At 48.7% G+C, this 25,150-nt stretch overlaps 1 protein-coding gene across 2 annotated transcripts in view; it reads right to left on the bottom strand.

Annotated features, from left to right (window-relative positions):
* Positions 1–25,150, bottom strand: part of GRIK4 (glutamate ionotropic receptor kainate type subunit 4) — a 476,424-nt gene that overhangs the window by 15,655 nt on the left and 435,619 nt on the right. For both annotated transcript variants that reach the window (XM_003923589.4, XM_074400736.1), the window contains 5 exons: positions 21,807–21,916; positions 17,865–18,038; positions 13,681–13,846; positions 12,099–12,324; positions 7,235–7,363 (listed from right to left, as the gene is read on the bottom strand). In XM_003923589.4, the coding sequence (XP_003923638.1) occupies positions 7,235–7,363; positions 12,099–12,324; positions 13,681–13,846; positions 17,865–18,038; positions 21,807–21,916 (805 nt within the window). The remainder of the gene's footprint in view (positions 1–7,234; positions 7,364–12,098; positions 12,325–13,680; positions 13,847–17,864; positions 18,039–21,806; positions 21,917–25,150) is intronic.

Genomic DNA, 25,150 nt, shown 5'->3' with positions numbered 1-25,150 from the left:
TGTTCCAAAGGATGACAGCAGAGAGACAAGTTAACACTGGCTGGCTGATAGCACTCAGAAATCTTTGAATGCATTTGGGACCTGGGCAGGATGACTTCCACTATTTATTTTCCCTTTTGTATTTTCAGTTCTCTTCTTCATGCCAGGGAACATTTGGTCCCAATGTGCAGTGGAGACAGGCCTCCTGTTCACTTCTTTCCATCTTTCCTAGAAGCCTGGTCTCCCCCGTGCCTCCCTTCTCCCTCCATCCTGAACTCTAGCAAAAGGGCAATCTTCCTAAAACTGTGGAACCATCTAAACCGTTGTGGATGCAGAACCGTTTCCAAGGCCAACAACTGCAAGATTATGACTTTATATTTCTATCCCACCTCCAACTTCCATTTCCACTGAATGCCCAAAAACATAGAGACTTTTCAGTCATTTCATGTTTAAATTCAGCGAAATCCAGTGTCTCCTCCATTCCCTCTTCCTCCGGGGATGCATTTCGGGTTTGAGTTGTGTCCTAGTATCGGGGTGGGGATAGGTGTCTGATCTTATGTTGCAGTCCACTTAGATTTCCAATATTTTTGTTTGGAGCCAAGGAAAACTCAGGCCTTTCACTGGGCCCTCTCTGCTTTGGGTCCCCATGTGCCGCCTCTTATGTCCCCCACTTCACTGAGTCATGGCACATATTTCTGGGCTTGGTCAAACTCCAGAAATATGCGTCATGCCACAGTCCAAACCCATTACACAGCCAAACCCCTCAGATGTGAATTCTCTGCTCCACATGTACCACCCACAGCCTCTGCACAAGTAAAAATCTCTTTAGAGCTCTTGGAATTCCCAGGTAATTCTAAGAGTGATAACTGCCAGTCTCTGGCTCCCAGGAGACCAGGGACCACCATGTTTTAACATGTCTTTTTCTGCTCAGAAGCTCCTGTTCTGGCCATGACATCCTTTTATCTGTTTTGCAGACTCGGTGGTCTGCATCTTCTATTTCATATTTTTTTTTCCACACTCTAACTGCTAACATCAACTTTTTGCCCAGTTCCGGTTAGGAATTAACCTTCTGTATTCCAAAACACTTCTCCAGCAAGTCAAAACTCTTGCCTTCCAAGAACATTATCTCTGCTATAAGCTTTATGAACTTATTTTAGAACTTAAAGCCAATAATTTGCCTTGGTTTCTCCCGAGGCAGTAACAAGAGCTCAGAATCATCCCACCACACCTGCTTTCCTTGTGCAATATCTCGCCCTAGAACCTTTGATGGTTATGCCAACTCTCCCAAACCCAGTCCAGGGCACTGGTGCTGTGCCAAGGAGTCTGGCAAAGCTATGGCATGATGATGGGGCATCTTCCTGGGACACTGATTTTACTTAGAGCTTGGGTGGCAAAAACCATTCTTACATTAAATAAATATGCCTATATTACGGAGTAAGATGCAAAATTCACATGTATTTTTAGGACAGAACAGAAGACTTTCAGGAAATTCCAAGCAAGTAGGCTGCTTTAGACAATGTCCTAGATCCCCAACAGCTCCCATGTGGTCTCCTCTGCTTTCGGTTCTTCCTGTGAAAAAGCGTGAGACAGATTGGTTGCAGTCCAAATACCTCTACCCGGTTTTCAACACCCTGTTAAGTCCAACCTCATCCTACTTGTTCACACCGAGTTCTCAGCGTAACACTCTGCCACACAACAGTCCTAAAGCAGTGACGCCTACGGGATGCTTCCAGGTCTAGGCCATGTGCCCTTAAAGCCTTCCCTGACCACTCCACAGAATTCATCACTCCCTCGTCTGGGCTTCCAGACATTCTCTTTATACCACTCTTGAAACTCTCCCAGTCCCGGCATGTGCCTGTAGTCGCAGCTACTTGGGAGGTTGAGGCAGGAGAATCACTTGAACCCGGGAGGCAGAAGTTGCAGTGAGCCGAGATAGTGCCACTGGACTCCAGCCTGGTGACACAGCGAGAGACTCTGTCAAAAAAAAAAAAAAAAAAAAAAAAAAAGACCTCTCCTGCACTGCAATCATTATAGCAACTATTTGTGCCTCTTTCTAGCTTCTAAGCCTCTTAAGGGCAAGGCCGGGTCATTTTCCTTTTGCTAATTTCAGAGTCTCGCACAGTAGTTTACAATGCTGTTTGTTGTCAGCAATGAGAGCTACATGTATACTTTCCATGCCAGCACTTCGGGTGCTGGGGCTCCCGTTTGAGAGGAAACAATCATAAGATGAGGCTTTCCAGACTTGTCTTCCTCCAAAGCGAGGAGGCCTTTGAGATGCTTGCTCATTCACTTATTAAGTTACCTATTCATTTGTTGTTCATTCTTTCATTAAATACTGATGGCAGGTGATGTTCTGGGCATCGGGATGCAAAAATGAATAAGACACAGTCTCTGTCCTTGTCCCTTATCTATAGGGGGAAAATGTCAACAGACAGAAAATAAATGTCTTAAGTGTTGATTTTTGATGAACCCTTCAGCCTTAGGGAGAATGGATGGATGGGCACAGTTGCAGCTTGGCGATACTATTCAAACTTCTCATTGTGCCTTAATTGCTCATTCAGTTCTAGATTTTGGAACAGAATTAGTTTCCATAAACTTTGTGCCAGGCACTTTCTTGGTGTTTAACATGATTTATCTCATTCAGCCTTCACAACAGCCCTGGGAGGTGGCCATGCTATTATTCCCTCTATTTTCCAAAGAAACTGAGGCTCAAAGATGTTTCAGAGTGTCTACTATCACAAAGACATCTATGGAATGAAGTCCATTTGATCCAATGTCCATTCGCACCCTATCAAAGCTGCCTCTGCAAAGAGAATCAACCTAGTGGCTGTCAGTAGAACAAATACGTATGCAAAAGGGTAAACGTTTAATGAGCTCCATGCTTAAGAGGTAGGTGGGGAGGGATGAACAAGAGAAAGGGTCCCTGGACTTTGGGCGAGATCTGGAATGGGAGATAGGGTCGAACTTGAGGTCTGTGCATGGAGACTGCAAGGCACTGAGATCCTGGGTTCCCTTCCCACAGCTTGCCAGTGGGGCTCCCCTCTGCTCCTCCACAAGAATGAGCAGGAGATGCAAATCAACACACACAACTAAGTACACAAAGTAGGAGGTCCTGGGGCTGGATTTAGGGTTCAGGGAGGAACTGGGAAAGAGGAACTGGAAATACACGATCAACTCAGTAGCGAGTCTAAAGGGGAAACAAATCTCAAGAGACCAAATGGAATCAGGTTTAAAAATGAAAGGAAAGCAAGAAATCCTGGACTAGTAAGGAGAAGGAGAGAAGAGAGACTTGGAGCTGACCAGAGCTTGCAGCCTGGACCTGATGGGTCAACGACAGAAGCCTCTGGGGGTCCCTGTACTGCCCTTGGCCACTCCTGTGTGGCTCCAGCCTCCCTTTCTCCCGCACCTCTGCACCACCGCAGGCCTTCGGTCAGCTGTTCAGAGGCAGGAGCAACTGACTGTGAGTGGACTGCTCCCGGTGCCAGGGCTATTTGGGAAAGTAACTCCCAGCATAGTTTCATGAGTCACGTTAGCATGACCCAGGAGAACACAACGATTGGTAGCTTCTGACAGCTAGCAGTGATTTTCATCACACATCCCACAAACACTGAGTAACTACTACGTGCCTGGCTCTGTTGGGGAGGCTAGGACCATAGAAGCAAATGAGACTGGGTCTGGGTCTAACATGCCAGCAACTGAGCAGAGGAGACCAAGATTGCAACAAAGTGTGCTGAATGCACTGTTCAAAGTCACAGAAGGCCCCCCAACCCACTGTGGTGAGGGGCGAGGGAGATCAAGCGTTTCTAGAAGACAGATACCTGGGCATTTCTTCTTTTTCACTTATAAGTCGGAGGAAGGATCGAAAAGCAGAAGGTCCTTCTGCTCTGGGCCCCAGGTTCATCTCTCCATTTCCACTTTAGAAAGCTCCAGAACACAGCCGGACGCTGTGGCTCACGCCTGTAATCCCAGTACTTTGGAAGGCCGAGGCAGGCAGATCACGAGGTCAGGAGATTGAGACCATCCTGGCTAACACCGTGAAACCCAGTCTCTACTAAAAATACAAAACATTAGCTGGGCGTGGTGGCGGGTGCCTGTATTCCCAGCTACTCGGGAGGCTGAGGCAAGAGAATCACTTGAACTCGGTAGGCAGAGGTTGCAGTGAGCTGAGATTGTGCCACTGCACTCCAGCCTGAGCAACAGAGCAAGACTTGGTCTCAAAAGAAAAAAAGAAAAAGCTCCAGAGCACAGTAACACTACTGTTTCCCTGCAGATTGAGGTGAGATGGCACTCTTTCCCACCATCCTTTAGTTCATTGTTATTACAGGGTAACATAACATACACTGATGATAATCCAGTTTTCTTTTAGCTATTCCAGGTCCAACCACATGCTTCCAATCCATCTGTCTTTCTAGTGGGGAGAGAGTGGTGTAGCCACATTTTGCTACCCACACCTTCCCTAGTACAAACCCATTACACAACCCAACTCCCCAAATGCGAATTCTTCCCTGTTCCGCATGGACCACCCACAGTCCCTGCACACAGTCCTGCCCACTGTGCTGACTTCTGCCGCACATCCATCTTCAAGGTGCCTCTCTGCCTGCAATGCCCTCTTCCTATGGTGTCAACCTATTTGGGTCCTGGGAATCTTCAAAATCTAGTTCACTCTATCCAGTCCACAAAAGTGCCTTGACACTTTTCTCTGCATCTCCCCCATTTTCTTCTTCTCTGAACAAGCAGAAGTAATCTCCGCACTTCACCCCCCAGTATTTAACTGTAATTTGGCAAGTGTCAAGAATTGTTTGCTAACCACTTTCAGTAAGTTAATTTTGCTTCCAGAAATCACTTTAAGATGCTTGCTGGGGCTGGGAGTGGTAGGAGGCCAAGGTGGGCGAATCAAGTGAGGTCAGGAGTTCAAGACCAGCCTGGCCAACATGGTGAAACCCCATCTGTACGAAAAATACAAAAATTAGCCAGGCTTGGTGGCATGCACCTGTAGTCCCAGATACTTGGGAGGCTGAGACAGGAGAATCACTTGAATCTGGGCAGTGGAGGTTTCAGTGAGCCGAGATCACACTACTGCACTCCAGCCTGGGTACAGGCTGGATACAGAGTTAAGACTCTGTATCCAAAAGAAAAAAAAAAATGCTTGCTGGTAAGCCTGTAGTGTTGTAGTGCTTTCTTATTCCCATGTATGAAGTGATGTGCTGGGCCACCTCACTGTCACTCAACGTTATCCCTGTTGATGGAATGGCTGGCTCACCCTTGAAAATAACTGATGGAATCAGACTTCCCTGAAGTTGTGGGAGCAGCACAGCACGTCTTAGGGTACAGGTCAGTAACAGCTACAGTGCGCTGGACCCGGGGATGAGCCAAGCTCTGCACTTTCTCAGTCTCCCTTCCCAGAAGCCCTACAGTGTGCTGCTTACTGAACTCATTAAACAGAGAAAGGAATGAGGGCTCAGCTCTATTAACTGATGTGTTGAAACTCACAGACTCACAGTTGGTAAAGATGGCACTGAAATGAGGTCTGCCCATGCCCTGTGTCCACTCATGTCCAGTGCCTTCCCCATGGTCAGCTCTGGCCTTTGGGGAGTGAAGAGCCAAGAAGTAAGTGTGTGGCCTTACTCAGTTCCCCTGAGGGCAGCATTTCCTTTAAATTATAAAAAATACTTGCTCCACGTGTCCATATTCCTGAGACCTCTCCTTGCAAGATAGAGATCCACGTATAGACAATCACATAGTTAGTCATTTACTGCCTCTTCAGGGACAATCATTCATGCTGAGCAGAAAAGACAAGCGCATGAGATCCTTCATTCTATTTCTCAGCTGTCTTCCCCAGGCAGAGCGTGTACAGGTAAATCTGTTGCATATTTTAACAAGGCTGCAGTAGATGGAGTAGCAGATATGGTATGTAACCAGGTGATTTATTGTCTCAACCAGGGCACTCTGAGAATGAAAGCTATCTAGAAATAATTAATAGGTATTAACTGATCTACCACAGACGGAGACAACACTATACGATCCTGGGTAAACTAGGGTAAGCGTTCCCCTACAGAAAATCCTGGGCTCTCAGGGACCCTCGACACCCCTTAGCCATACTTCTCAGTCAGTGACTGCTTTCTATTCAGCCCAATGTAACATTCACTCATTCATTTGATAACAACAGGCCGGGCATGGTGGCTCACACCTGTAATCCCAGCACTTTGGGAGGCCGAGGAGGGCGGATCACGCAGTCAAGAGATCGAGACCATCCTAGCCAACATGGTGAAAACCCGTCTCTACTAAAAATACAAAAATTAGCTGTGCGTGATTGCGTGTGCCTGTAGTCCCAGCTACTTGGGAGGCTGAGGTAGGAGAATTGCTTGAACCCAGGAAGCGGAGGTTGCAGTGAGCCGAGATCAGACCACAGCACTGCAGCCTGGGCAACAGAGTGAGACTCTGTCTCAAATATATACATATCTCCACATGTCCAGCCCTGTGAGCAGCCCTGTGATGACCAACCCTGCCCTCATGAAACTTACATTCTTGTAGAAGAAGTGGAAAGTAAACAAATAAATACTTAAGAAATATAATATCAGGTAGTGATAAGGTCCGAGAAGGGAAGTAAGGTGGGGTGGGTTAAGGTGATAGAGACAAATGTGTAGGGTGGAAGTGAAGACCTCTTTGAGGCTAGGCCAAAAGGAGGGAACAGGTGCACAGGCCCTGGGGTGGAAGAGCCATATGGGAGGCTTGGGGACCAGAGAGAAGACAGCAAGGCTGGGCGGGAACAGATGACATAGGGCCCTGAATTTAATTCCCAGTAAAATCGGAAACCATTGGAAGGTCTGTGCAGCGGAACGCTGCTATCAAATTTGCAGTTTTAAAAAGGATCACTCCAGCTAGTAGCGGAGAATACATTGTAGAGACACAAGAATGGGAAACTGAAACCAGGCACTTGTGATTGCACAGGTGTGAGATGATAGGGCATGGGCCAGGGCAGACACCATGGTGCTAGGGGTCAGAGGCAGCTGGGTTCAAGAATCATCATGGAGGCAGAGCCTCTAGGATTTGTGAGCCGGGTAGACACTAGATGCCTGCGATACGCAAGACCCTGGGACAGTCCTGATCCCCGACCAGCCCAGCTTATACCTGGGTTCCTTCCAAGGCTGTTCTCGATGGGTGCTAGAAGTCATTATGTGTAACCGGAATTTTAACACGAGAAACAAGCGACTTTGGTCCTCCAGGGCAGAAAGAGGATGGCACTGAACGTCCTTACCTTTAGCTCTGTGATCTTCCTCCTTGGGGCACTTCCCTCCTTCCCACCATTTGCGCTTTAGGATCTCCAGGCGGTTGTTCTCCTGCAGCTGGAGAATGGCCAGATCAAACTCGTCCCGGAAAACCGAGCCTGCAGGGGTCACAGGAGAGCCCAGGACACAGGTTGTGAATGCCCTGTTAGGTGTCTCTCTGCTCCCCTTCCCGGCACACATCCTGGCCACCCTGCCTGCTTTAACTTTGAGAGGGGACAGACAGATGCAGCGGGGGGTGGGGGGGGCAAGTCCATGGGGCCACTGCGCTCTCCTCTATTAGGGATCCCCCAGGAGAGCAGGACATTCTGGCTTCACACAGGGCTCTCAGCCTTTTTACTTCCCTTCTCTCCACGCTGATTGGCACGTCCGGCCCATGGTCAAAGATCCCAGGATGGGTCAAGGAAAGACTTTCCAGGCAGTTGTCCCATTCACCTCCCCAGCCAGGCACCACTCCTTGCTAACCTAAAAAGATGCTCTATCCAGGTTAAATGACCTGCCCACCGACACACAGGACCATGGCTGCAAAGCTTCCCATCCACCTCCAGGAGGCCAGAGTTTGTGTTTCTGTGACAAACCTCTCAGGTGTGTCCAATTTCTACTAATACGGCCAGGTGCTGCGACTCACACCTGTAATCCCAGCACTTTGGGAGGCCAAGATGGGCAAGTCACTTGAGGCCAGGAGTTCAAGACCAGCCTGGCCAATATGGTGAAACCCCATCTCTACTAAAAATACAAAAATTAGCTAAGTATGATGGTGGGCACTTGTAGTCCCAGTTACTCAGGAGGCTGAGACAGAAGAATCGTTCGAACCTGGGACATGGAGGTGCAGTGAGCCGAGATCACACTACTGCACTCCAGCCTGGGCAACATAGTGAGTGAGACTCCATTTCAAAAATAAATAAATGAGCAAATTTCTTAGGCACTTTTAACTCTCACTACATTACACCTGACAACTGTTTATCCAGAGAAGCCACCAATCAGCAAGAGAAGAGCAGCCACCCCAGAGTGTGAGAATCAGGTCACCGGGTGTCCTTCACCCTCAGCATTGCCTGCTGAGCTCACCAGAACCCACTCGCCTGTCCATCACCCTGTTTCTCCCACTCCGCCTTCTCTCCTCAAACGGAAGGCTTTTTTCTGTTCAGTACCATTCTTTTTAAATTTTTCCAATGCAATTTTGTCAAGGAGCTTTGGTTTTAGAATTTATGTTTAATCACAAAAACAGACTTAAATGAAACCATGGAAAGCTCAATGTCCTAGCACAGGCTGAGGCCTGAGATTATTAAGAAAAAGCTGCCAAGAGGCTGGAAAGCAAAGCTGCCCGGTTTCCTTGCCCAAACTCTATGAAGGCCGGATGTGCACAGATGCCCCAGAGGAGAAAGGCTACCGTGAAGGATCAGGCAGAAGCTTGCTACAAACGGATGAGTGCTTTTCAAATTCTAACGTGTATTGTAATCACCTGGGGAATTTCGTTGAACTGCAGAATCCGATTCAGTAGGCCTGGGGTGGGGCCTGAGAGTCTGCATTTCCAACAAGCCACGAGGTGATGTCCATGCTGCTGGGCCATGGACCACACTTTAAGAGGCAAGGAACCAGAACATCTCCCAGATCTCCTCCAACTGTGACAGCCCACAGCTCCACAATGGAACCTTCTCTACATAGTTGTGTCTGTAGACACCTGAACCACACCCGAACTTGGACACCCAAACCGCAAGCCTACAGCACTGAATGTGTGCAAGTGATCTGGGCAAACACTGTCAGAGCTTCAAGTACAGTAAGTACTTATTAACACATCCGCAGCAAATGGACACAGGAATGAACTGCCCAACAGATGCCGTTAGGTGGTGAGACTAACGATCATTCTGGGTTTAGAGACAACTGTCTAGCCCAGCAAGGCATTTCAAGCAATTTCAAGGCCAACCTTATAACACACTAGGGACCCCATGAAAGGCCTATTCTGCTTACTCCTTGGCTGCCTACTTAGCTCCTAAACCACCTGATGAAGTTTCCATCTGGTTCCTTGTTCTGTTTCTCTTAATTTTGGGGCGTCCAATCACATTGCTTATTCCACAGTTAGGCTCTTACCTTTCACTTAAGAATGATATACATGCTCGTGTCTCCTGGGCATACCCCCAGCTGGACCTAAATCCTGGCTCAGCACTGAACTGCGTAACGTTCTTTCCAACCTCATGTGTTCTTTCCCATATGTGGGAAGCTGGGCCAGCTCAGAGTAGACCTTCCCACCTATCCTGTCCTTTCTAGCTGATGGGACCCATTGGCAACACGGTCTGGTAAGTGAATTACTGGATTGGAGACAAGTGTCCTAGGCTCAAATCCAGCCTCCCCACCTATTCTGTGACCTTGGATAAGTAACCCATCTGCCCTGAATCTGAGTTCTGTCCTCTATAGGATGGGAATAACCACATCTATATTTCAGGGGAACTATTAAGTGAGATGTGAAAATAGTGTCATGTCAGAAATAGAGCAAACACATTTCCCTCCATTTTCCTTGCTTATTAATGAAAATTTCTAGAGTTATGGTCTGTCTTACCTCAGCTCTCCATAGTTTTGTTCCGTGAAAACTTTGGAAGCATTTGAAATTGAGGCTAAATTTGTTGAATTGCTAGAATATTATCAAGGTGTGCCTCAAGTTCATTTTGCGGTTCGTGCTACCATCTTGAAACAAAGTATCAGTGAATAAATCTCTCAAAGGGGTCCATAATCTGTATTGCTAGTGGACACCAATGAAATATAATAGCATATAGAGGGTGTGCAGAGTTATAAGTACCTGGAGTGAGGCCACCAGTTCACAGAACTCCTAGTGCCATAATTTACAGAGTTCAGGGATGAACCATTATTACTTATATTCATTTTCTTGGTTTCTGATCAGAATTTAAGTCATGAGCTTTTGTCAAATAGCTGTGATTAATGCCTGTAAGCCCAGCACTTTGAGGGGCCGAGGTGGGTGGATTACTTGAGGTCAGAAGTTCAAGACCATCCTGGCCAACATGGTAAAACCCCATCTCTACTAAAAATACAAAAATTAGCTGGGTGTGGTGGCACATGCCTGTGATCCCAGCTACTTGGGAGGCTGAGATACAAGAATTGCTTGAACCGGGAGTCAGCGGTTGCAGTGAGTCTAGATAGTGCCACTGCACTCCATCCTGGGCAACAGAGTAAGACTCCATCTCAAAAAAAAAAAGTATATATAATATAAAATAACACAGGAAACCATGGGAGAGATGAGAAGGGCACTAATATCCCCTAAGGCAGGCTCAGTGTGAGACACTAAGGTAACGCACCTAACTAGATTATCAGGTTTAATCCTCACAACCCCATAAATTGGTATTAGAAACCTGATTTTATTAATTAGATAACTGAGGCTGAGAAAGGCTGCAGAATGCATGCAAGGTACCACAGCCAGTAACTAGAACACATCCCCGGGTCTGCCTGACTCCAAGCCCATGCTCTTCACACTCCATAGGTGTGAGTGAATCCTGCAATTTATAGAATTTTGAGTTAAGGTAAGGATCAACAGCAGGGATGTGTACTATAACTACAAAGATGAGCATACCATATACCAGTTTTCTCCCATAGCCTGATGGCCTCCATTCCTGCTTCTTCCCCTGTTGCCTTGTATAAGAACACCCTCATACATGCACAACCCTCTACAGCAGGGGCTGTCTATGGTGTGTGCGTGGAGGGGGAAGGGTGCATGTCAGAATCGGCTGGGGGAACATTCAGATCTCCTTCATAATCACCACAGCAGCTAAACATGTAATCTCCTCATCTTCTGGAGGAGGTTATATCAGCAGGGGAAGGCCCAAAGTCCAAAGTGTGAATGTCCTTTTAAAAAGCACAGCTAGGGCCGGGCGTGGTGGCTCATGCCTGTAATCCCAGCACTTTCGAAGGCCAGGGTGGGTGGATCACCCGAGGTCAGGAGTTCGAGACCAGCCTGATCAACATGGAGAAATTCTGTCTCTACTAAAAATACAAAAAATTAACGGGGTGTAGTGGTGCATGCCTGTAATTCCAGCTACTCGGGAGGCTGAGGCAGGAGAATCGCTTGAACCCCGGAGGCAGAGGTTACGGTGAGCCAAGATCGTGCCACTGCACTCCAACCTGGGCAACAAGAGCAAAACTCCGTCTCCAAAAAAAAAAAAAAAAAAAAAAAAAAAAAAAGCACAGCTAAGATACCTCTCTGGAAGCCAAACATCAAACATCTCTACCCTCCTATTAATAGAACAAGACTGGATGACAGCCATTCAGCAGGCCCAACACCAGAGTGTTACTGCCCCTTCTCAGTGACCCACACCGACCTGCTGTAGATGGATCAGTGAAATCCACAAATGATTTCAAAGTCATTTCATCTACTCATGGCCATCCCCTTTGGAAGTAAACTTTTCACTGGAGACACTAACAAACAGCAAAATTAACTGACTTGAATTTTACCGTATCATTCTTCTTCCTCACTGCTAGTAGAGACAGCAGTCGACAGAGAAATGGCCAAAGGGTGGGAAGCAAGCAGGAAGAGAAACAAAAGGCCTAAAGTGTACACGAAAGGCATCAACATACCCTTTATGAATTAGTATTACTCCTTTACATTAATCAGTTAATCAATCGGTAACTATCAATGAGCTCTTTGATAATCAAGGATTGAGCACTGGTCATTGATTAAAGGAAATATGTGGGCATTCTAAAATGCCCACCTACAGTCACTGTTAAACTGGTTCTAGCAACAGGGGTTACTGGATTCAATGCTGCCTTCAGTGGTTTCAGCCACCCTGCCTGTGTCTGGAAAAAGCTACCCAAAGAGGCCGTTCCTCTCCCGCATACCGACTGGCATGCCAATCCCATAGCCCTTGGTGTCCAGCAGGCCCCCAATCTGAGTGAGGTTGCAGTTGCGCTGCCGATAGTACTCGTTCATGGTGGACTCCAGGAGGAACGCGTAGTTAGAATTCAACACCCTGGCGATTCCCTCCTCTGTGCTCTTCACAAACACACTGGGCTGTTTGGAATACATGTAATTCCACATGCGTTGGTAGGTCTGGTAGCGGGAATTCTGGGGAAAGAACCAAAGCAAGCAGGATTGGGAAAAGAGGAAGGAAACGTTGGATTAAAAAGGGAGGGAATCAACGTGCACCTAAGATCCTGGCCCTTCTGCTACTCCACCTGCGATCACAGTCAAGAACCTTTTCCCCTTCTGTCTCTCAACACAAGATGTTCACTGTCAGTGTGTAATGGCAGAGGAGGGAGTTGTGCTGTTGATATCTTTTACAGAAAGATGAGGAAGCAACAGGGCACTGAGGCCCTACTTTGGTAATTGGGTTTGCCTCGTCTACCCTCAAGAGCTCTTCCATTGCCAACCTCCATTTTCCAGTAGAGCTGAAATTCTGGTTGGGTACCTTCATTGTCCCTCAATTTGGAGCAGTGAACTTAGGTTCATCTAGGACTATACAGAGATGCCCTCTGAAAAAGCAGTGCCACTATTTTCTATCCACTCTAAACCAATTGATCAATCATATATCCAGTGCTGCCTGCTGTTCTACAAATAATAACAAGTCAGAGAACTCTGGAGGGTCTATCCAAACCCTGTGTTTGCATGATGACTTCACTGTCCTCTGTGCCAGTAGGCACTGAGACTTGCCTGGAAAACAGAAAGCTGAAGGCATTGGACTTGTTTCATGTGAAAATGTACTTCTTGGATATTAGGTTGGTTAGACACCTTTTAGCCCCAGGGGAAGCCTGCTTTCCAAGAGAGCTTGAGGCATATGAAAACCACTAGTCCATCTGGTGTGGCTGTCAGTCTTGGTGATCGATCAGTTCGCCTGACAGCGAACACATCACTGTGGCAGGGCTTTTTCCTGAGCCTTGCAAGGGAAACTCAAAGAAGCCAACAGGGTCCCTATCGGATGCCCATCAAGTCTGGAATCAATGAAGTCAGTTCGTCTAAAGCTGGTGTTCCTCAAACTTTAGTCATTCGTGTATTAATCGTGTTCTGTCTAAATATTACCTACACAATTTAAATCACTTTTAAAATGTATACGTTAACCTCATCCTATGCAGCAATACAAATAAAACTATGGGTTTGATTCACTGAATATATATACTTTTCTAATGCCCATTATCATAACCATGAAACTATGGCAACTAAAAAATAGTTGCACCACATTAGACCTAAAATCATCTCAAGTACCGCCACTCTGGGACAGGCTGATATTAATGCAAAGTTCTTTTGGGACTTCATTCCAGGTGTATTTTGTGGAGCAGCAGATAAATGAGCCCCATGTGGACCTCCGCACTATATGTTCAAAAGAGATAATGAGATGATGAGAGATGTTTTTATCTCCAGCAGACAAACATCTCAACTTTATTCTGCCCAATTCCCGATGTTGATGAGCAACCAAATGGGGTTTACTTGGAAGAAGGTCATGCTGGAGCCTCCGTGAATTGTGCCATACTCAATGGCGGTCTGGTCAGCCAGGTCATCCACTGACTCAATGGGCACATCCATGCGCTGCACGGTCAGGAAGGCTGCCAGGTTGGCCGTGTAGGATGAGATGATGATCAGCGTGAATGCCCACCTATGTAGGAAAAGACCAGGAAGTCATCATTGCCCGGGCACTCCCTGGAGTCTTGGCCCCCAACCCTAATCCTGCAGTGACATGGGAGAGACCAGGCATCTTTCTTCTGAAAGTGTTTTCAGCTTTGTGGGGGAAGAGAAAGGAGGCAGGGCATATGATGTCAACAGAAATGAATCGAGTTTGTGAGCACTGCCTGGAAGAAGACAGTTGATTTGTTTTTCTTATTTCCTAAAGGAGATGATTATTGGGTTATTATTCAAAAGAGGTGTAGTCCATGCACATAAGACAGTTTTGGAAACTGTGAGAAATGAGCTAGTGAATGAGCTGCGGGTGCCAGCTTCTAGGGCTCTGTTCAGAGCTAGAGCAGGAGGGTTTCCTCCCTCCTCATGCTGAAGCCAAACTTAAAATGCACATTGCCAGGCACTGAGCATCTACCATGAGCTACATTCACTATCTCACTTAATCCCTACAGCTGAGGGAGGCAAAATTCTTATCCCAATTTTACAGGTGAGGAAATCGAGGCTCAGAGAAGTGAAGCAACCTGCCAAGTATCACATTGATACATATTTTTTTGAGACGTAGTATTGCTCTGTCACCAGGCTGGAGTGCAATGGCATGATCTCGGCTCACTGCAACCTCCGCCTCCCAGGCTCAAGTGATTCTCCTGCCTCAGCCTCCCTCGTAGCTGAGACTACAGGCACATGCCACCACACCCAGCTAATTTTTGTGTTTTTAGTAGAGACAGGGTTTCACCCTGTTGGCCAGGATGGTCTCAATCTCTTGACCTCGTGATCTGCCCTCCTTGGCCTCCCAAAGTGTTGGGATTCCAGGCGTGAGCCACTGCACCTGGCCAATAAACTCTTTTTTTCTTTTCTTTTCTTTTTTTTTTTTTGAGACAGGATCTTGCTGTATCACCCAGGCTGGAGTGCAGTGGCTTAATCAGAGCTCATTGCACCTAGAACTCCCAGGCTCAAGTGGTCTTCCTGCCTCAGCCTCCCAAAGTACTGGGATTACTGGCATGAGTCCCTGTGCCGGCCGATGAATTTGTATTTTAAAACGGGTTCTGTAAACTGTAATAACAGAAAATCCTTAATGAAGACTACCTGGTGAAAATCTGAAAGGCTGGAATTAGAAAATACTCTTACAATGGTCATGCTATTTCAAACTAGAAGATTGCTTTATTGAGAAGACAGAACTCTTTTAAAATTAGAATAATTTTGCAGCTCAGGCAGCATATATGCTAAATCCATTAAAAACTGTGTGTGCACTTGAGTAGGTTAAACAAGGCTTCTCCCATCTGGTCAACAGTATGGATTTACAACCCAATCCCAAGGGGCTCAACGACAGATCTAAGCACAGTTTGGATTGGAGAATCACAACTTCTGAATCAGTGGAGCCTGAATTCATGAAGCTTTATCCATTATAAAGACACTAACGATGAATGCGTAGTGATTATCACAGGACTCGGCAACCTGCCGCTGCCGGGCAGATTTTCAAGAGCAGCAGGTCCCACTGCCCCTTTTGCCATTGTGATGGAGAACTCTTGCTGGCTGCCTCCCCCAGAGTGAAGCAACAGGGGCATCCTATCTACATGGCAGACCCCCGGCAAGGGAACTGGGTTTTGGTTCTGGCTGTGTTCCACTGTGAGACCGTGGGGAAAGCCACTCGCCTTCTCTGAGCTCATTTACTTGTCTAATAAATATATGGGGATAATAATGCCTGCTCTGCCTATCGCTGGAGAGTTGTGAGATAAAATGAGGTAATATGTCATGAGTGATCAGCAATCTATAAAGGACTAGAGGGATGTGAGATATAGAGAAATGTATAGAGAGACTGTCAGGCTGAATATGGGATGAAAATCACCTGGCCGCCTCCTTCCTGCCTTCCCTATCTGTGACCTGTGAGTACCAGGTGTCCCTCCATGCCCAAGGTCTGCTTTCCCTGCTTCTGCCTCAGCTCTTCCGCCCTATTGGAAGGTGCTTCTCATGACCATCCCTAAGAAGAGGCCTGGGGCGAGCGATCCCTAGGAGGAAGGCAGTGCTCTGCAGCTGCTTAGCTGTGGTGGTGTGTGCCGGGGGTTAATAAGCCCTAGGTGTGGACATGATGTCAGAGTTGGCTACACTCTGGCTACAACCCAGGTGGCTACTTAGGGTACTGGTCACAAGGAAATGAGTCAGAGGGCACAGGTGGCTCAGTGCAAACACATCGGCTCTGCTGAAAAAGGGATTGATGCCCATGGAACCTTGCTCCTGTGTCAAAGGGCATTTTCAGCTGCATAGCTGGCATTCTCTCCAGTGACACAGTGTTTTCTGTCACAAGCTCTGGGTGAGGAGGCCAAGGCAGACCTCTCACCTGTCTTCTGACCTCCCACTCCTCCATGGAAAGGAGCAAACTGAGGCCCTGATTTAAGAACTAGGAACTGTTAGAGTGCTGGGAGAGAAGCGCACTGACCACCTGGCATCAGAACTGGCACAGGCCAGTCACGGCAGCTTCATATTCACCCTGAGTCCCTCCCCACATACAGTCTAGAACTGAGTGACCAAGCCACTTGTGGCCAGCTATTTAAAGCCACGCTGAGTGCCCCCCTCAGGGCAGGGTAGCCTGCAGGACGGCTAGGTCCTGGAGGAGGAGTTTCCTGGGGTAAGGGTAGAGCTGACAAGTGGCTGAAGTGGGCGATGGGGCCCCAGCTGCATCCGTGGGAGCAGTCACTCTCTGGAAGGAAAAGGCCCAGGGAGAAAGAGATCCACATCCCTAGACGCTCCTCTCCCAGGGCTTCTGCCCACATTCCCGGATTTTGTATGACTTCCGTAACTCTCCTTGCTGAGACCATCCATCCCTCTTCCTGGGGACCTGAGCTCCCTTCTCCATGGTGATCTACTCAGTGACGTCTCTGAACTATCCGGTAACAGGCGAGCATCTCGCCCAAGTGGTTTAAATCCTGGTATATTTATTGTTTATCAGGGAAAATGGAAACACCAGACAGGAAGGCGTGGCTGTCTCAGCTGCCTTTTCACCTTCCAGCAGCCCAGCGGCTCCTCCAGTAATCCTGTCCAGACCACCCGGTCTAGGCACCGGTACCCAGGGGCGGAAACATCACCTTTCCTTTTCCTTTGGCTACACACGCTGAGAAGGAAGGGAGAGAACTAAGATGGGAAGTCCTATATGCTATGGCAGTCAAACCCACAGCAGATTTTAAGAGAGGATCAAAAAGTTGTGTTCTACAAACTCGCCTCTCTAGGTCATATACATATATCTGTTTTGATTTTCATTTGCCCCCAGAATGGTCTACTAACTATGATCAGTCCATACATTTATGTAGAACTTTCAAGTTTTCAAAGAGCTTTCCCACATATTGAATCATTTGCTCAACTCTGAAAGGCAAGAGTTTGCATTTTCCTACACCTGTTGAGGTGAACAGGCCAGCAAGTCCCCAGAGCCAGGGGCAAAGACACAATGCCTCAGAAGGCTGGCAGAGGGGGTGTGATGTGGCAGCCAGTCTGGCTTCTTCCTGCAGGGACTCCCTGCCAGCAGGCCCATATTTGCATACATCTGCATATGCCTTCTCTAACCTCAGGTCATTTTCAGGTCAGGAAGTTACCATTGCTTTGCTGAAGGTCATAGGCGATGGTGAGGAAGGCAGCAAACCACACCGCCACGTGTGTACCTATGCAACAATCTTGCATGTTCTTCACATGTACCCCAAAACCTAAAATGCAATTTTAAAAAAAAAGACTGCTTTCTCAACTCCTCTCCCTTCCTGCCTTGGCTCCCCTCTGCACCCAGACTTCAGAGGCTGAATAAGGGGCAGGAGAGCAGATGGTACAGAGCAGGCCCCATCCATTGCCCCAGCTTCTGAGCTGGCAGAAAGCACTCAGCTCCCCGCTTGGGTCTGCTGTAAGAGGCAGAGGCTCTGGGGCTCTCCCACAGGGCTGCTACCAGCAGCTACAGCCGGCTTCTCAGAGGATCCCTTTTGTGTCCCTGCCCCACTTGGCCTGGTTCACCTCTGCTGGGGCCTTACCAGACACCACTGACACAGCGGGTAGACAAGGCGCGAGGGGCGATGGTGGAGCCTTGCTGCATGAAGCCCCCAACTGGAAACCAGAGGCTGTTGCCCAGGGAGTACTGGTTCACCAGGAGGTTGCACCGGCCCTGGGCACATGGGTGTGGGCTGTACCACTCGTAGGGCGTCAACCTGTGAGAGAAAAGGAACGTATACTAGTGTCACAGAGGAGGGGTGTGAAGGGCCAGGGGCAGGCTCTCCAGGCTGCTCTCACCTCTGAGGCCAGCCTGTGGTCTTGGGCAAGGCACCTCCCTTTGCTGGACTTGGAGTTTCACAACCAAAAAAATGAAGGAGGTTGGACTGGGCTGATGGTTCTCAAACTTTTTTTAAATCAAAGAGACTTTTCCCCCAATAAATTCTGATGTGGAACTCCAAAATACAAAAGAAAGGATGGCGGGCATGGTGGCTCACGCCTGTAATCCCAGCACTTTGGGATGCTGAGGTGGGTGGATTGCTTGAGTTCAGGGGTTCAAGACGAGCCTGGGCACCAGAGCAAAACCCATTCCTACAGAAAAAAATTAGCCAGGTGTGGTGGTGCATGCCTGTAACCCCAGCTACTCAAGAGGCTGAGGTGGGAGAATCGAGCCCGGGAGGTAGATGCTGCAGTGAGCCAAGATTGTATCACTGTACTCCAGTCTAGACAGACACAGTGAGACCTGTCTCAAAGAAAAAAAAAAAAAAGAAGAAAAGAAAAGATGAAAGTGGAGCCCTTGAGGCTAGGAGTGTCAAGTGGTGGACAGCGTGGGAAGCTGCTTGTTCTGTCACTACCAGTGACAGGGTGATGACAGAGATACTAGCATCCCTTAGAACCACGGTTTGAAGACCCTCAGCCTAGAGCAGAGGCCCTCCAGCGTCAGTCTACCCCAGACTACCAGGCCAGTGTGCTGACACAGATGGCTGGGCTCCAGCCCCAAAGCTTCTGCATCTGTAAGTCTGGGGTGAGACCTAAGAATTCCCAAGTTCCCAGATGATGCTGACGCCACTGGCCCAGTGTCCACACTGAGAGCCACTGGCCTGGATGATGTCTAAGGCCAGGCTCTCCCCCATCTGTGTTCAGACCTCCCCAGAAGCTTTAGAAAAAATGCTGCTGCTTGAATTCCACTCCCAAAGATTCTGGTTTCATTGGCTCAGGTGGGGCCTGGGCATCAGTATTTGTTTCAAGCTTCCCAATGAGTGTGAGGGGCACATGGAGCTGAGAAGGGCTGCTCTAAGCTCTGTGCCTTGGGGGTGAGGCCGGGACACTCCCCTGCTGTCCCTCAAGCCTCACCACTGGCATCTCTGAGCGGCCCCTTTAATGCCTAGAATGCCCTCTCTTCCCCTGCCTGCCAGGCAGACACTTGCAACCCCAGCCCATTTCCCACGAAAAGCCTGCCAGCTCTGATAAGAGAAACTGCATGCACAGGTGTGCAGCCCCCAGGAGGGTGGGGCGCAGTGTTGCCGGGTGTTATCATCACACGGCTTTCCCGTCCTGCTCTTGGCCTGATGTGCACTTAGTGTTCCTACTCTTGCTGCTTCCTGTTTCCGTCCACGCCTCCCTTTCCTGAGGATAACATGAACATGCCAGCGTTGGCCCTGTGTGCTGTGAGATGTGCACCGTCCCTCTGTGCAGATCCCAAGGAGCTGGCTGGCACTCGTGCTGCCCCACCTTGGTGGCTCCCAAGCCTACGGACCATGGGTAGGATCTGCGGAACTTCAAAGAATCAGACTCTCAGGCTCTTCCCCTAGAGTGTCTGAGAATTCAAATGTCTGAAAGCTCCTACAGGGCTGTGAAGATCAGCTCACTTGGGAATGGCTACCCAAGAGCTGTTGTTTTCAGACTTTTTTTTCCCCTGTAAAATCTTACCCAGAAGTACAATATATAAAAGTACAGCTGGTCTGGATGAGGAGGTGTTGGGGACCCAGGGTTCTGGCTGCCCGTCCTCTTGTCATTCTACCCTCAGAGGCTCTGTTAGCTCCGAGGAGCCTTTGCAGTCCATAGGACCATGTTTGAAAGTCACTACCTTAAGGCAGAATACCCTAGACTCCAGTCTCCAGTATTGTCTGTCTTTCTTTCTTTCTCTCTCTCTCTCTCTCTCTCTCTCTCTCTCTCTCTCTCTCTCTGTGTGTGTGTGTGTGTGTGTGTGTGTGTGTGTGTGTAGTGAGAGAGAGAAGATAAAAAGAGGCCGTATGGTTAGCCCTTTAGCACATTTTCTGTTAACCTTTCTGTGATGCTAGATGCTGAAGATGGTGTGTTTGGATGTGGAGGGGAGGGGAGAGGGGCAGCATCACACCCCAGGGCTGGATGAAAGCTCCAGGCTGCTGTGGGTGTGCTGAAACAGGCTTGTGTGTATCTGCTCACCAAGCCCCAAGACTCTTTCCAAGGCCATTGAGGTGACCTGAGTGCTGTGGCATGTCATACCCAAAGGCTCACATCCAAGGAGCAGGTGTGAATTACAGAGCAGTGGCATCAGGGCTCACATAGACAGCCTCCTAACATGGCAGCGGTGTGGCAAAGTAGAGAGGGAAGGTGTCAGACAGCACGCTAGCTCCCCGTCTCACCGGCCGTCACTGACAGCAGATACTCGACAGTGGCCATGCCTACAGGCCTGAGGGGGTTGGTGGTGCCCAACCAGCAAACTCTGCCACTTCTGAAGATGACCAGATTGTCATCAGGACCGTCTTATTTGGGCTGTATCTTGTGGGCCCCAGAGACCTTCCTGATCTTGGGGATCTTGGTCTCCACTGGAAGAGGTGTGTGCAGACAGGTTGATACAACCCTTCTTGGACAGGCTGGGGTTAGGTAGCCCGTGGTTCCCTAGGGCTCATGTGCAGCAGCTCCGTCCCTGAGTGCCCCCCTCAATCCACTGAATGAATGCCTAGGAGAAGACCCCATACACCCCACAGAGGTGTGATGTGCACTCTGAAACTGTCTGCCTGCCACCGTGGCAAAGGTAACAAACTGAGGAGACACCTGCAAACAGAGCCACGGACAGACTTCCAGACACTCCTCCTGAGTAGTTCTCTGCTCCCACATAAGAGCCGCTTGTGAGCCTCCACCGCAGGAAGTGGAGGGCTAGCAGCAGCAGGGACCTGAGTGAGCTGCTGGGAGCCACCAGGGCTCATCCCACTTCTGGGGGATTAAGCTGGCTCCCCTGCAGCCCAGGCTAGTCCAATAGCCTGTGGCCTCGAGCAAAACCTCCTTTTCTGAGCACGTGCTTGGCAGGCCACAGCCTCAGGCTGCTCCTCCGGTTTTTCCATAGAGCCAGGGCAGCTCCTGGTTTCCTGGGGATAGAAAAGGACTTCCCCCCATTCCCTGGTCTGGCCCACGTGTCTCAACTCAGCACTTCTTGAAACTGCCTCTCCCCATTCCACCTCCTTGCCGCCCGCCACCAGCCTCATGGTTCCCATTCGACAAGCTGCTGTGTTTTCAGAGGCAGACTCAGACTGTATGCAGAGGAGGCCTTCTCCCTGGCCTGTGCCACTGCAGCCCCCAGTGCCCCAGCCCAGATTCGCAGGCTCTGTTTCTTGTCATCCAGCAGTTTGTGGCAGATCCTTTGTGGCAACGGCTGATGCCAGGGCAGCCAAACGCACAGTGCTTAATCAGAGTCATCTTCCTGCCACCCTACCCCTCCTCTCTTAAGCTCCTACATAAGCAGGGGGCATGGGTGAGGGTCTTGGGGGGAAGAGGGATGGAACAGGAGGCAGAGGTACAGAAGCCAAGCCACCTGTGTTGTGCACAGTGGGGAATGTTTGGATGGGCAGCGTGAGGTCGACAGCTGGGCAGACAGCATTTCCTGTCCCTCTAGTTTGGCACCAAGATCTTCCCAACCCACCCGTCTCCTCCTCCCCACACCCTCCCCATGCAGTTCCCAGAGGTGGACACGAGGTGGCGGTGTGAGGACGGGGAAGGGAAGAGCGTACCGAGCCACCAGGAAGAGGACACAGCTGACAGCCAGATAGGCTAGAAGCATGAAGAGCCAGACGCCTGGAGAAAACGGGTCCAGGAAGGAGAAATAGCCAGGTTTGCGTCCCTGGAAATGGAGAAAAAAAAAAAAAACCAAGATTCACTGCACACATTCCGTCAAAACGACCTTGGGCTAGGCAGCGCAGAGGAGGTAGTGAGTGTGGGTCTGGCCCCCGTTTCCATTTCTCTGGGTTCTGGGTGATTGGTTCAAATGACACCGGGAATGAGGGTGTAGCCAGGCTGCTCCAAACAACACTATCCAGCCCTGACCCAGCAGGCGACACAACAGCAGCAGGGGCCGTGCCACTTCGTGAGGTGAGGCAGGCTTCGTGCTGGCAAAGAGCAACAACCCTCAGTGCCTCCATGTACCACCCTGTGTCCTCCATAGGGGGTCGAGGATGGGCTTGGGGAACACCTTTGAGCTCCTGCTGTCTGCATGGCTGGATGTGACCATGGCACCCCTCTTAAACACTCACATCTTTTTCACAAGGATGCTAATACAACTGGAATCTCTGGGTTCTGTTTGCAGGGTGATCTCACAAAGTGAGCCCTTCCCATGTCAAAACAGTCCTGGGAGGCACAAATTATTACTCTTATTTTACGAGTGAAGAAGCCATAGTTGAGGGCAGCCAGAGATGTGCCCAAGCTTCCACAGCTCGTAAGTGGAAGAGCCGGGACTCAAACAAGCCCATGTCTTCTGAGTCAAAGCCCAGGGCTCATACCACTGTGCCATGGGAAAACATGGTTTGTTGCAAGCCCAGGGATGAGTTTGGCCAGAGTCCTGTGAGCCAGACGATGGAGCCAGGAATGGAATCCTGGACGCCAAGTTCCCCGCCACTTTTCACAGGAAAACAAACTGGAATGAGAAAGTTGGAGTTAAGTCATCGGCTCCAAGTCTTGAGCCATGTGGTTTCAGACAAGTCCCCACCCTTCTCTGGCCTCAGTTGAAGTGAGCTAGATGTGAGGTGACACGCTGGGGGCCTATGGACACATACGGCCCACAGACTCGCACTGTTTACCCTGCAGTCTTTACCTATTTGTATTAGTTGCCAGCATTAAATAATTAGGTAACTTCACATACAAATCTAGATTTCTGGCTTTTTGAAAAATGGAGTGATCTGGCAACACGAGTCCAGGTTCCCAATTGGCTGAAGCTGAGTGTGGGCTGCCCACTGCAGACAGGGCATGTTCTCTGCAGCTCTGTGCTGCTACCCTGTCTGGTGCCAGGCTGGTTTCTTTCATCTACTGTAAAACCACTGGACTAGATGCTCCCTAAGGACTATTGTAAATGGGAAATGCTATGATTTTATGATCCCAGAAATCTAGGAAGTCCATGGATAAGACTGAAAATCAGTACTAAGCTCAGGGTTCTGTGAACAGGTGAGCATTTAAGCTCAAGATCATATCAGTCATGATGCAACCTACTGTCACTATCAAGGTCTGTCAGTTTTATACAGGGGTTCCCAGAAACACAAAAGGGAACTCTCTTTGCCAATACCGAGCCAAACTTAACCAGCCTTCTGAGCTTTCATTATCCAGAGGAAGCGAGAAGCAGCTGAGAAACCCCAAGTAACAAGAGCTGTCTCCACGGCTGCATCTGAGGCAGGTGGGAGGAGACAGTTCAGCACACTCCTGTTTTATCTGCATAGCCCCCATCATGGGTGATTTTCAGCTCCTCTTCTGGATGCTTTTCCCTTCCTTCTCAGGGTGCCAGTGGGCACACTGCGTTTCCTTCCACCTGTGCTGCAGTTTTACTTTCCTCTTTGGGACAAGAGCCGGAGGGTGCATGGAGAGGACGTCAGTACTCATCCTCTGCCAAAAAGGGCAGCTGTTCTTGGGCACTGTGGCCTTTCGGCAGTGTGACAGTGACCACTCACATGGCCTATCTGAAACTGTTTTTCTTTCATAGTATGGACTCAGACCACAGAACTGCCCTTTGATGCCATCTGCAAGTTCTCTGACCCCTTCGGCATCCTTGCTCAGTCTGCATACAACACTCAGGTATTACTGGAAAAATGAAAAATCTGCGGGACAAACCCAGTAACTGAAGGGAAGGGAACAGGACAAGAATGAGGCGATCATTTGAGCTTGTCTCATCCCATCATTACATAAATCCTCTAAGAGGAAGAAAAGGACTTCAGAGCAGGAGAATCCAAGTCCCCAGTTAATCATTCCGGTGTCCATCATGGCTTGACTGTGTTTCCTTCATCATCCTAAGAGCTAGAGGAAGACACAGGAAGACAGAGAGGATAGAACCCATATACAGAGTCCGTAAGCACAAAAGGAACCGATCATGCCTACACCTACTGCAACAGAAATCATAAGTGTGGTCAACTCCTGGAGTCTTTTTTGACCCCCGAGTTTCTCTGAGCAAATGTGCATGAATTCCATGTGCCCTGTCACTTATGACTGTTTCACTCTGTCTCTCAACTGAAAAATCTATTACTGTTGCTTTCCGAATCTGAACCCCATTAGATGCTCAGTGTCAGAAATCTATACCTGATTATATCACAACAAGTGAAATTGAGGAAAATGACAGCACTATTTAAAGCTGCCATATTTGGTTATGAGTGATAAGGAATGATGCACAGCTGTGGGAAAATTCCTAGAGACTGAAGTTATAAAACACAGAAAATCACACAAACAAAAACCAAGACATAAACACAGCTCCCCCAGAATCCTATCAGTCACGCTGGCAAGGCAACATTGGATTCCACTTGTGATTGACTGATGCCAGCCGGAAGAGCTAAGAATGGGCAGTGATTTGAGATTTGAGGCCAGGCTTATACAGCCTTGGCTTAGGCTAACTCCATGCTGTTTTCATGATGCCAAAGAGAAGTATGTTTTCTGCAAGATTCTGAGTGCCTACCATTTTTTTTCTATGCAGATGCTTTAGATCACTTTCTTCCCAAAAACATGTGAGTTACTGGTGCTTGGGGCAAATCGGGTGTCATATGCTATAGGCATTTCTTCCAAATAATTGATTTTCCTTACCCCAAAGGAGGCATGATGGTAATGCCTTTCTTCTGAAGAACTCAAAGTGCTTCACTATGTTCTCTTGATTTCAATACCCAGTTTTCCATACTGATAGATGGAAGAACTGAGACCCAGGGAGGTTAAGTGCCTCGCTCAAATCATTGGTGATGGCTTCAATTTTTCTGGTGCTCAGTCATTGAGCTGTGCCATAGGCATGCCACACTCTCCTTCATTGAAATGGCAGCGGTACTGCATCTTCCTCTCCTTCTCATCTTTGCATTTTTATTTACTCCCTAATTAATCCCATGCCTTCTCCCCAATGCCA

The sequence above is a fragment of the Saimiri boliviensis genome, chromosome 6, assembly GCF_048565385.1.
Source record: "Saimiri boliviensis isolate mSaiBol1 chromosome 6, mSaiBol1.pri, whole genome shotgun sequence".
Lineage (NCBI taxonomy): Eukaryota > Metazoa > Chordata > Mammalia > Primates > Cebidae > Saimiri > Saimiri boliviensis.
The sequence above is the reverse complement of the archived record's forward strand: the minus strand, read 5'-3'. Positions and strand labels throughout refer to the sequence as shown.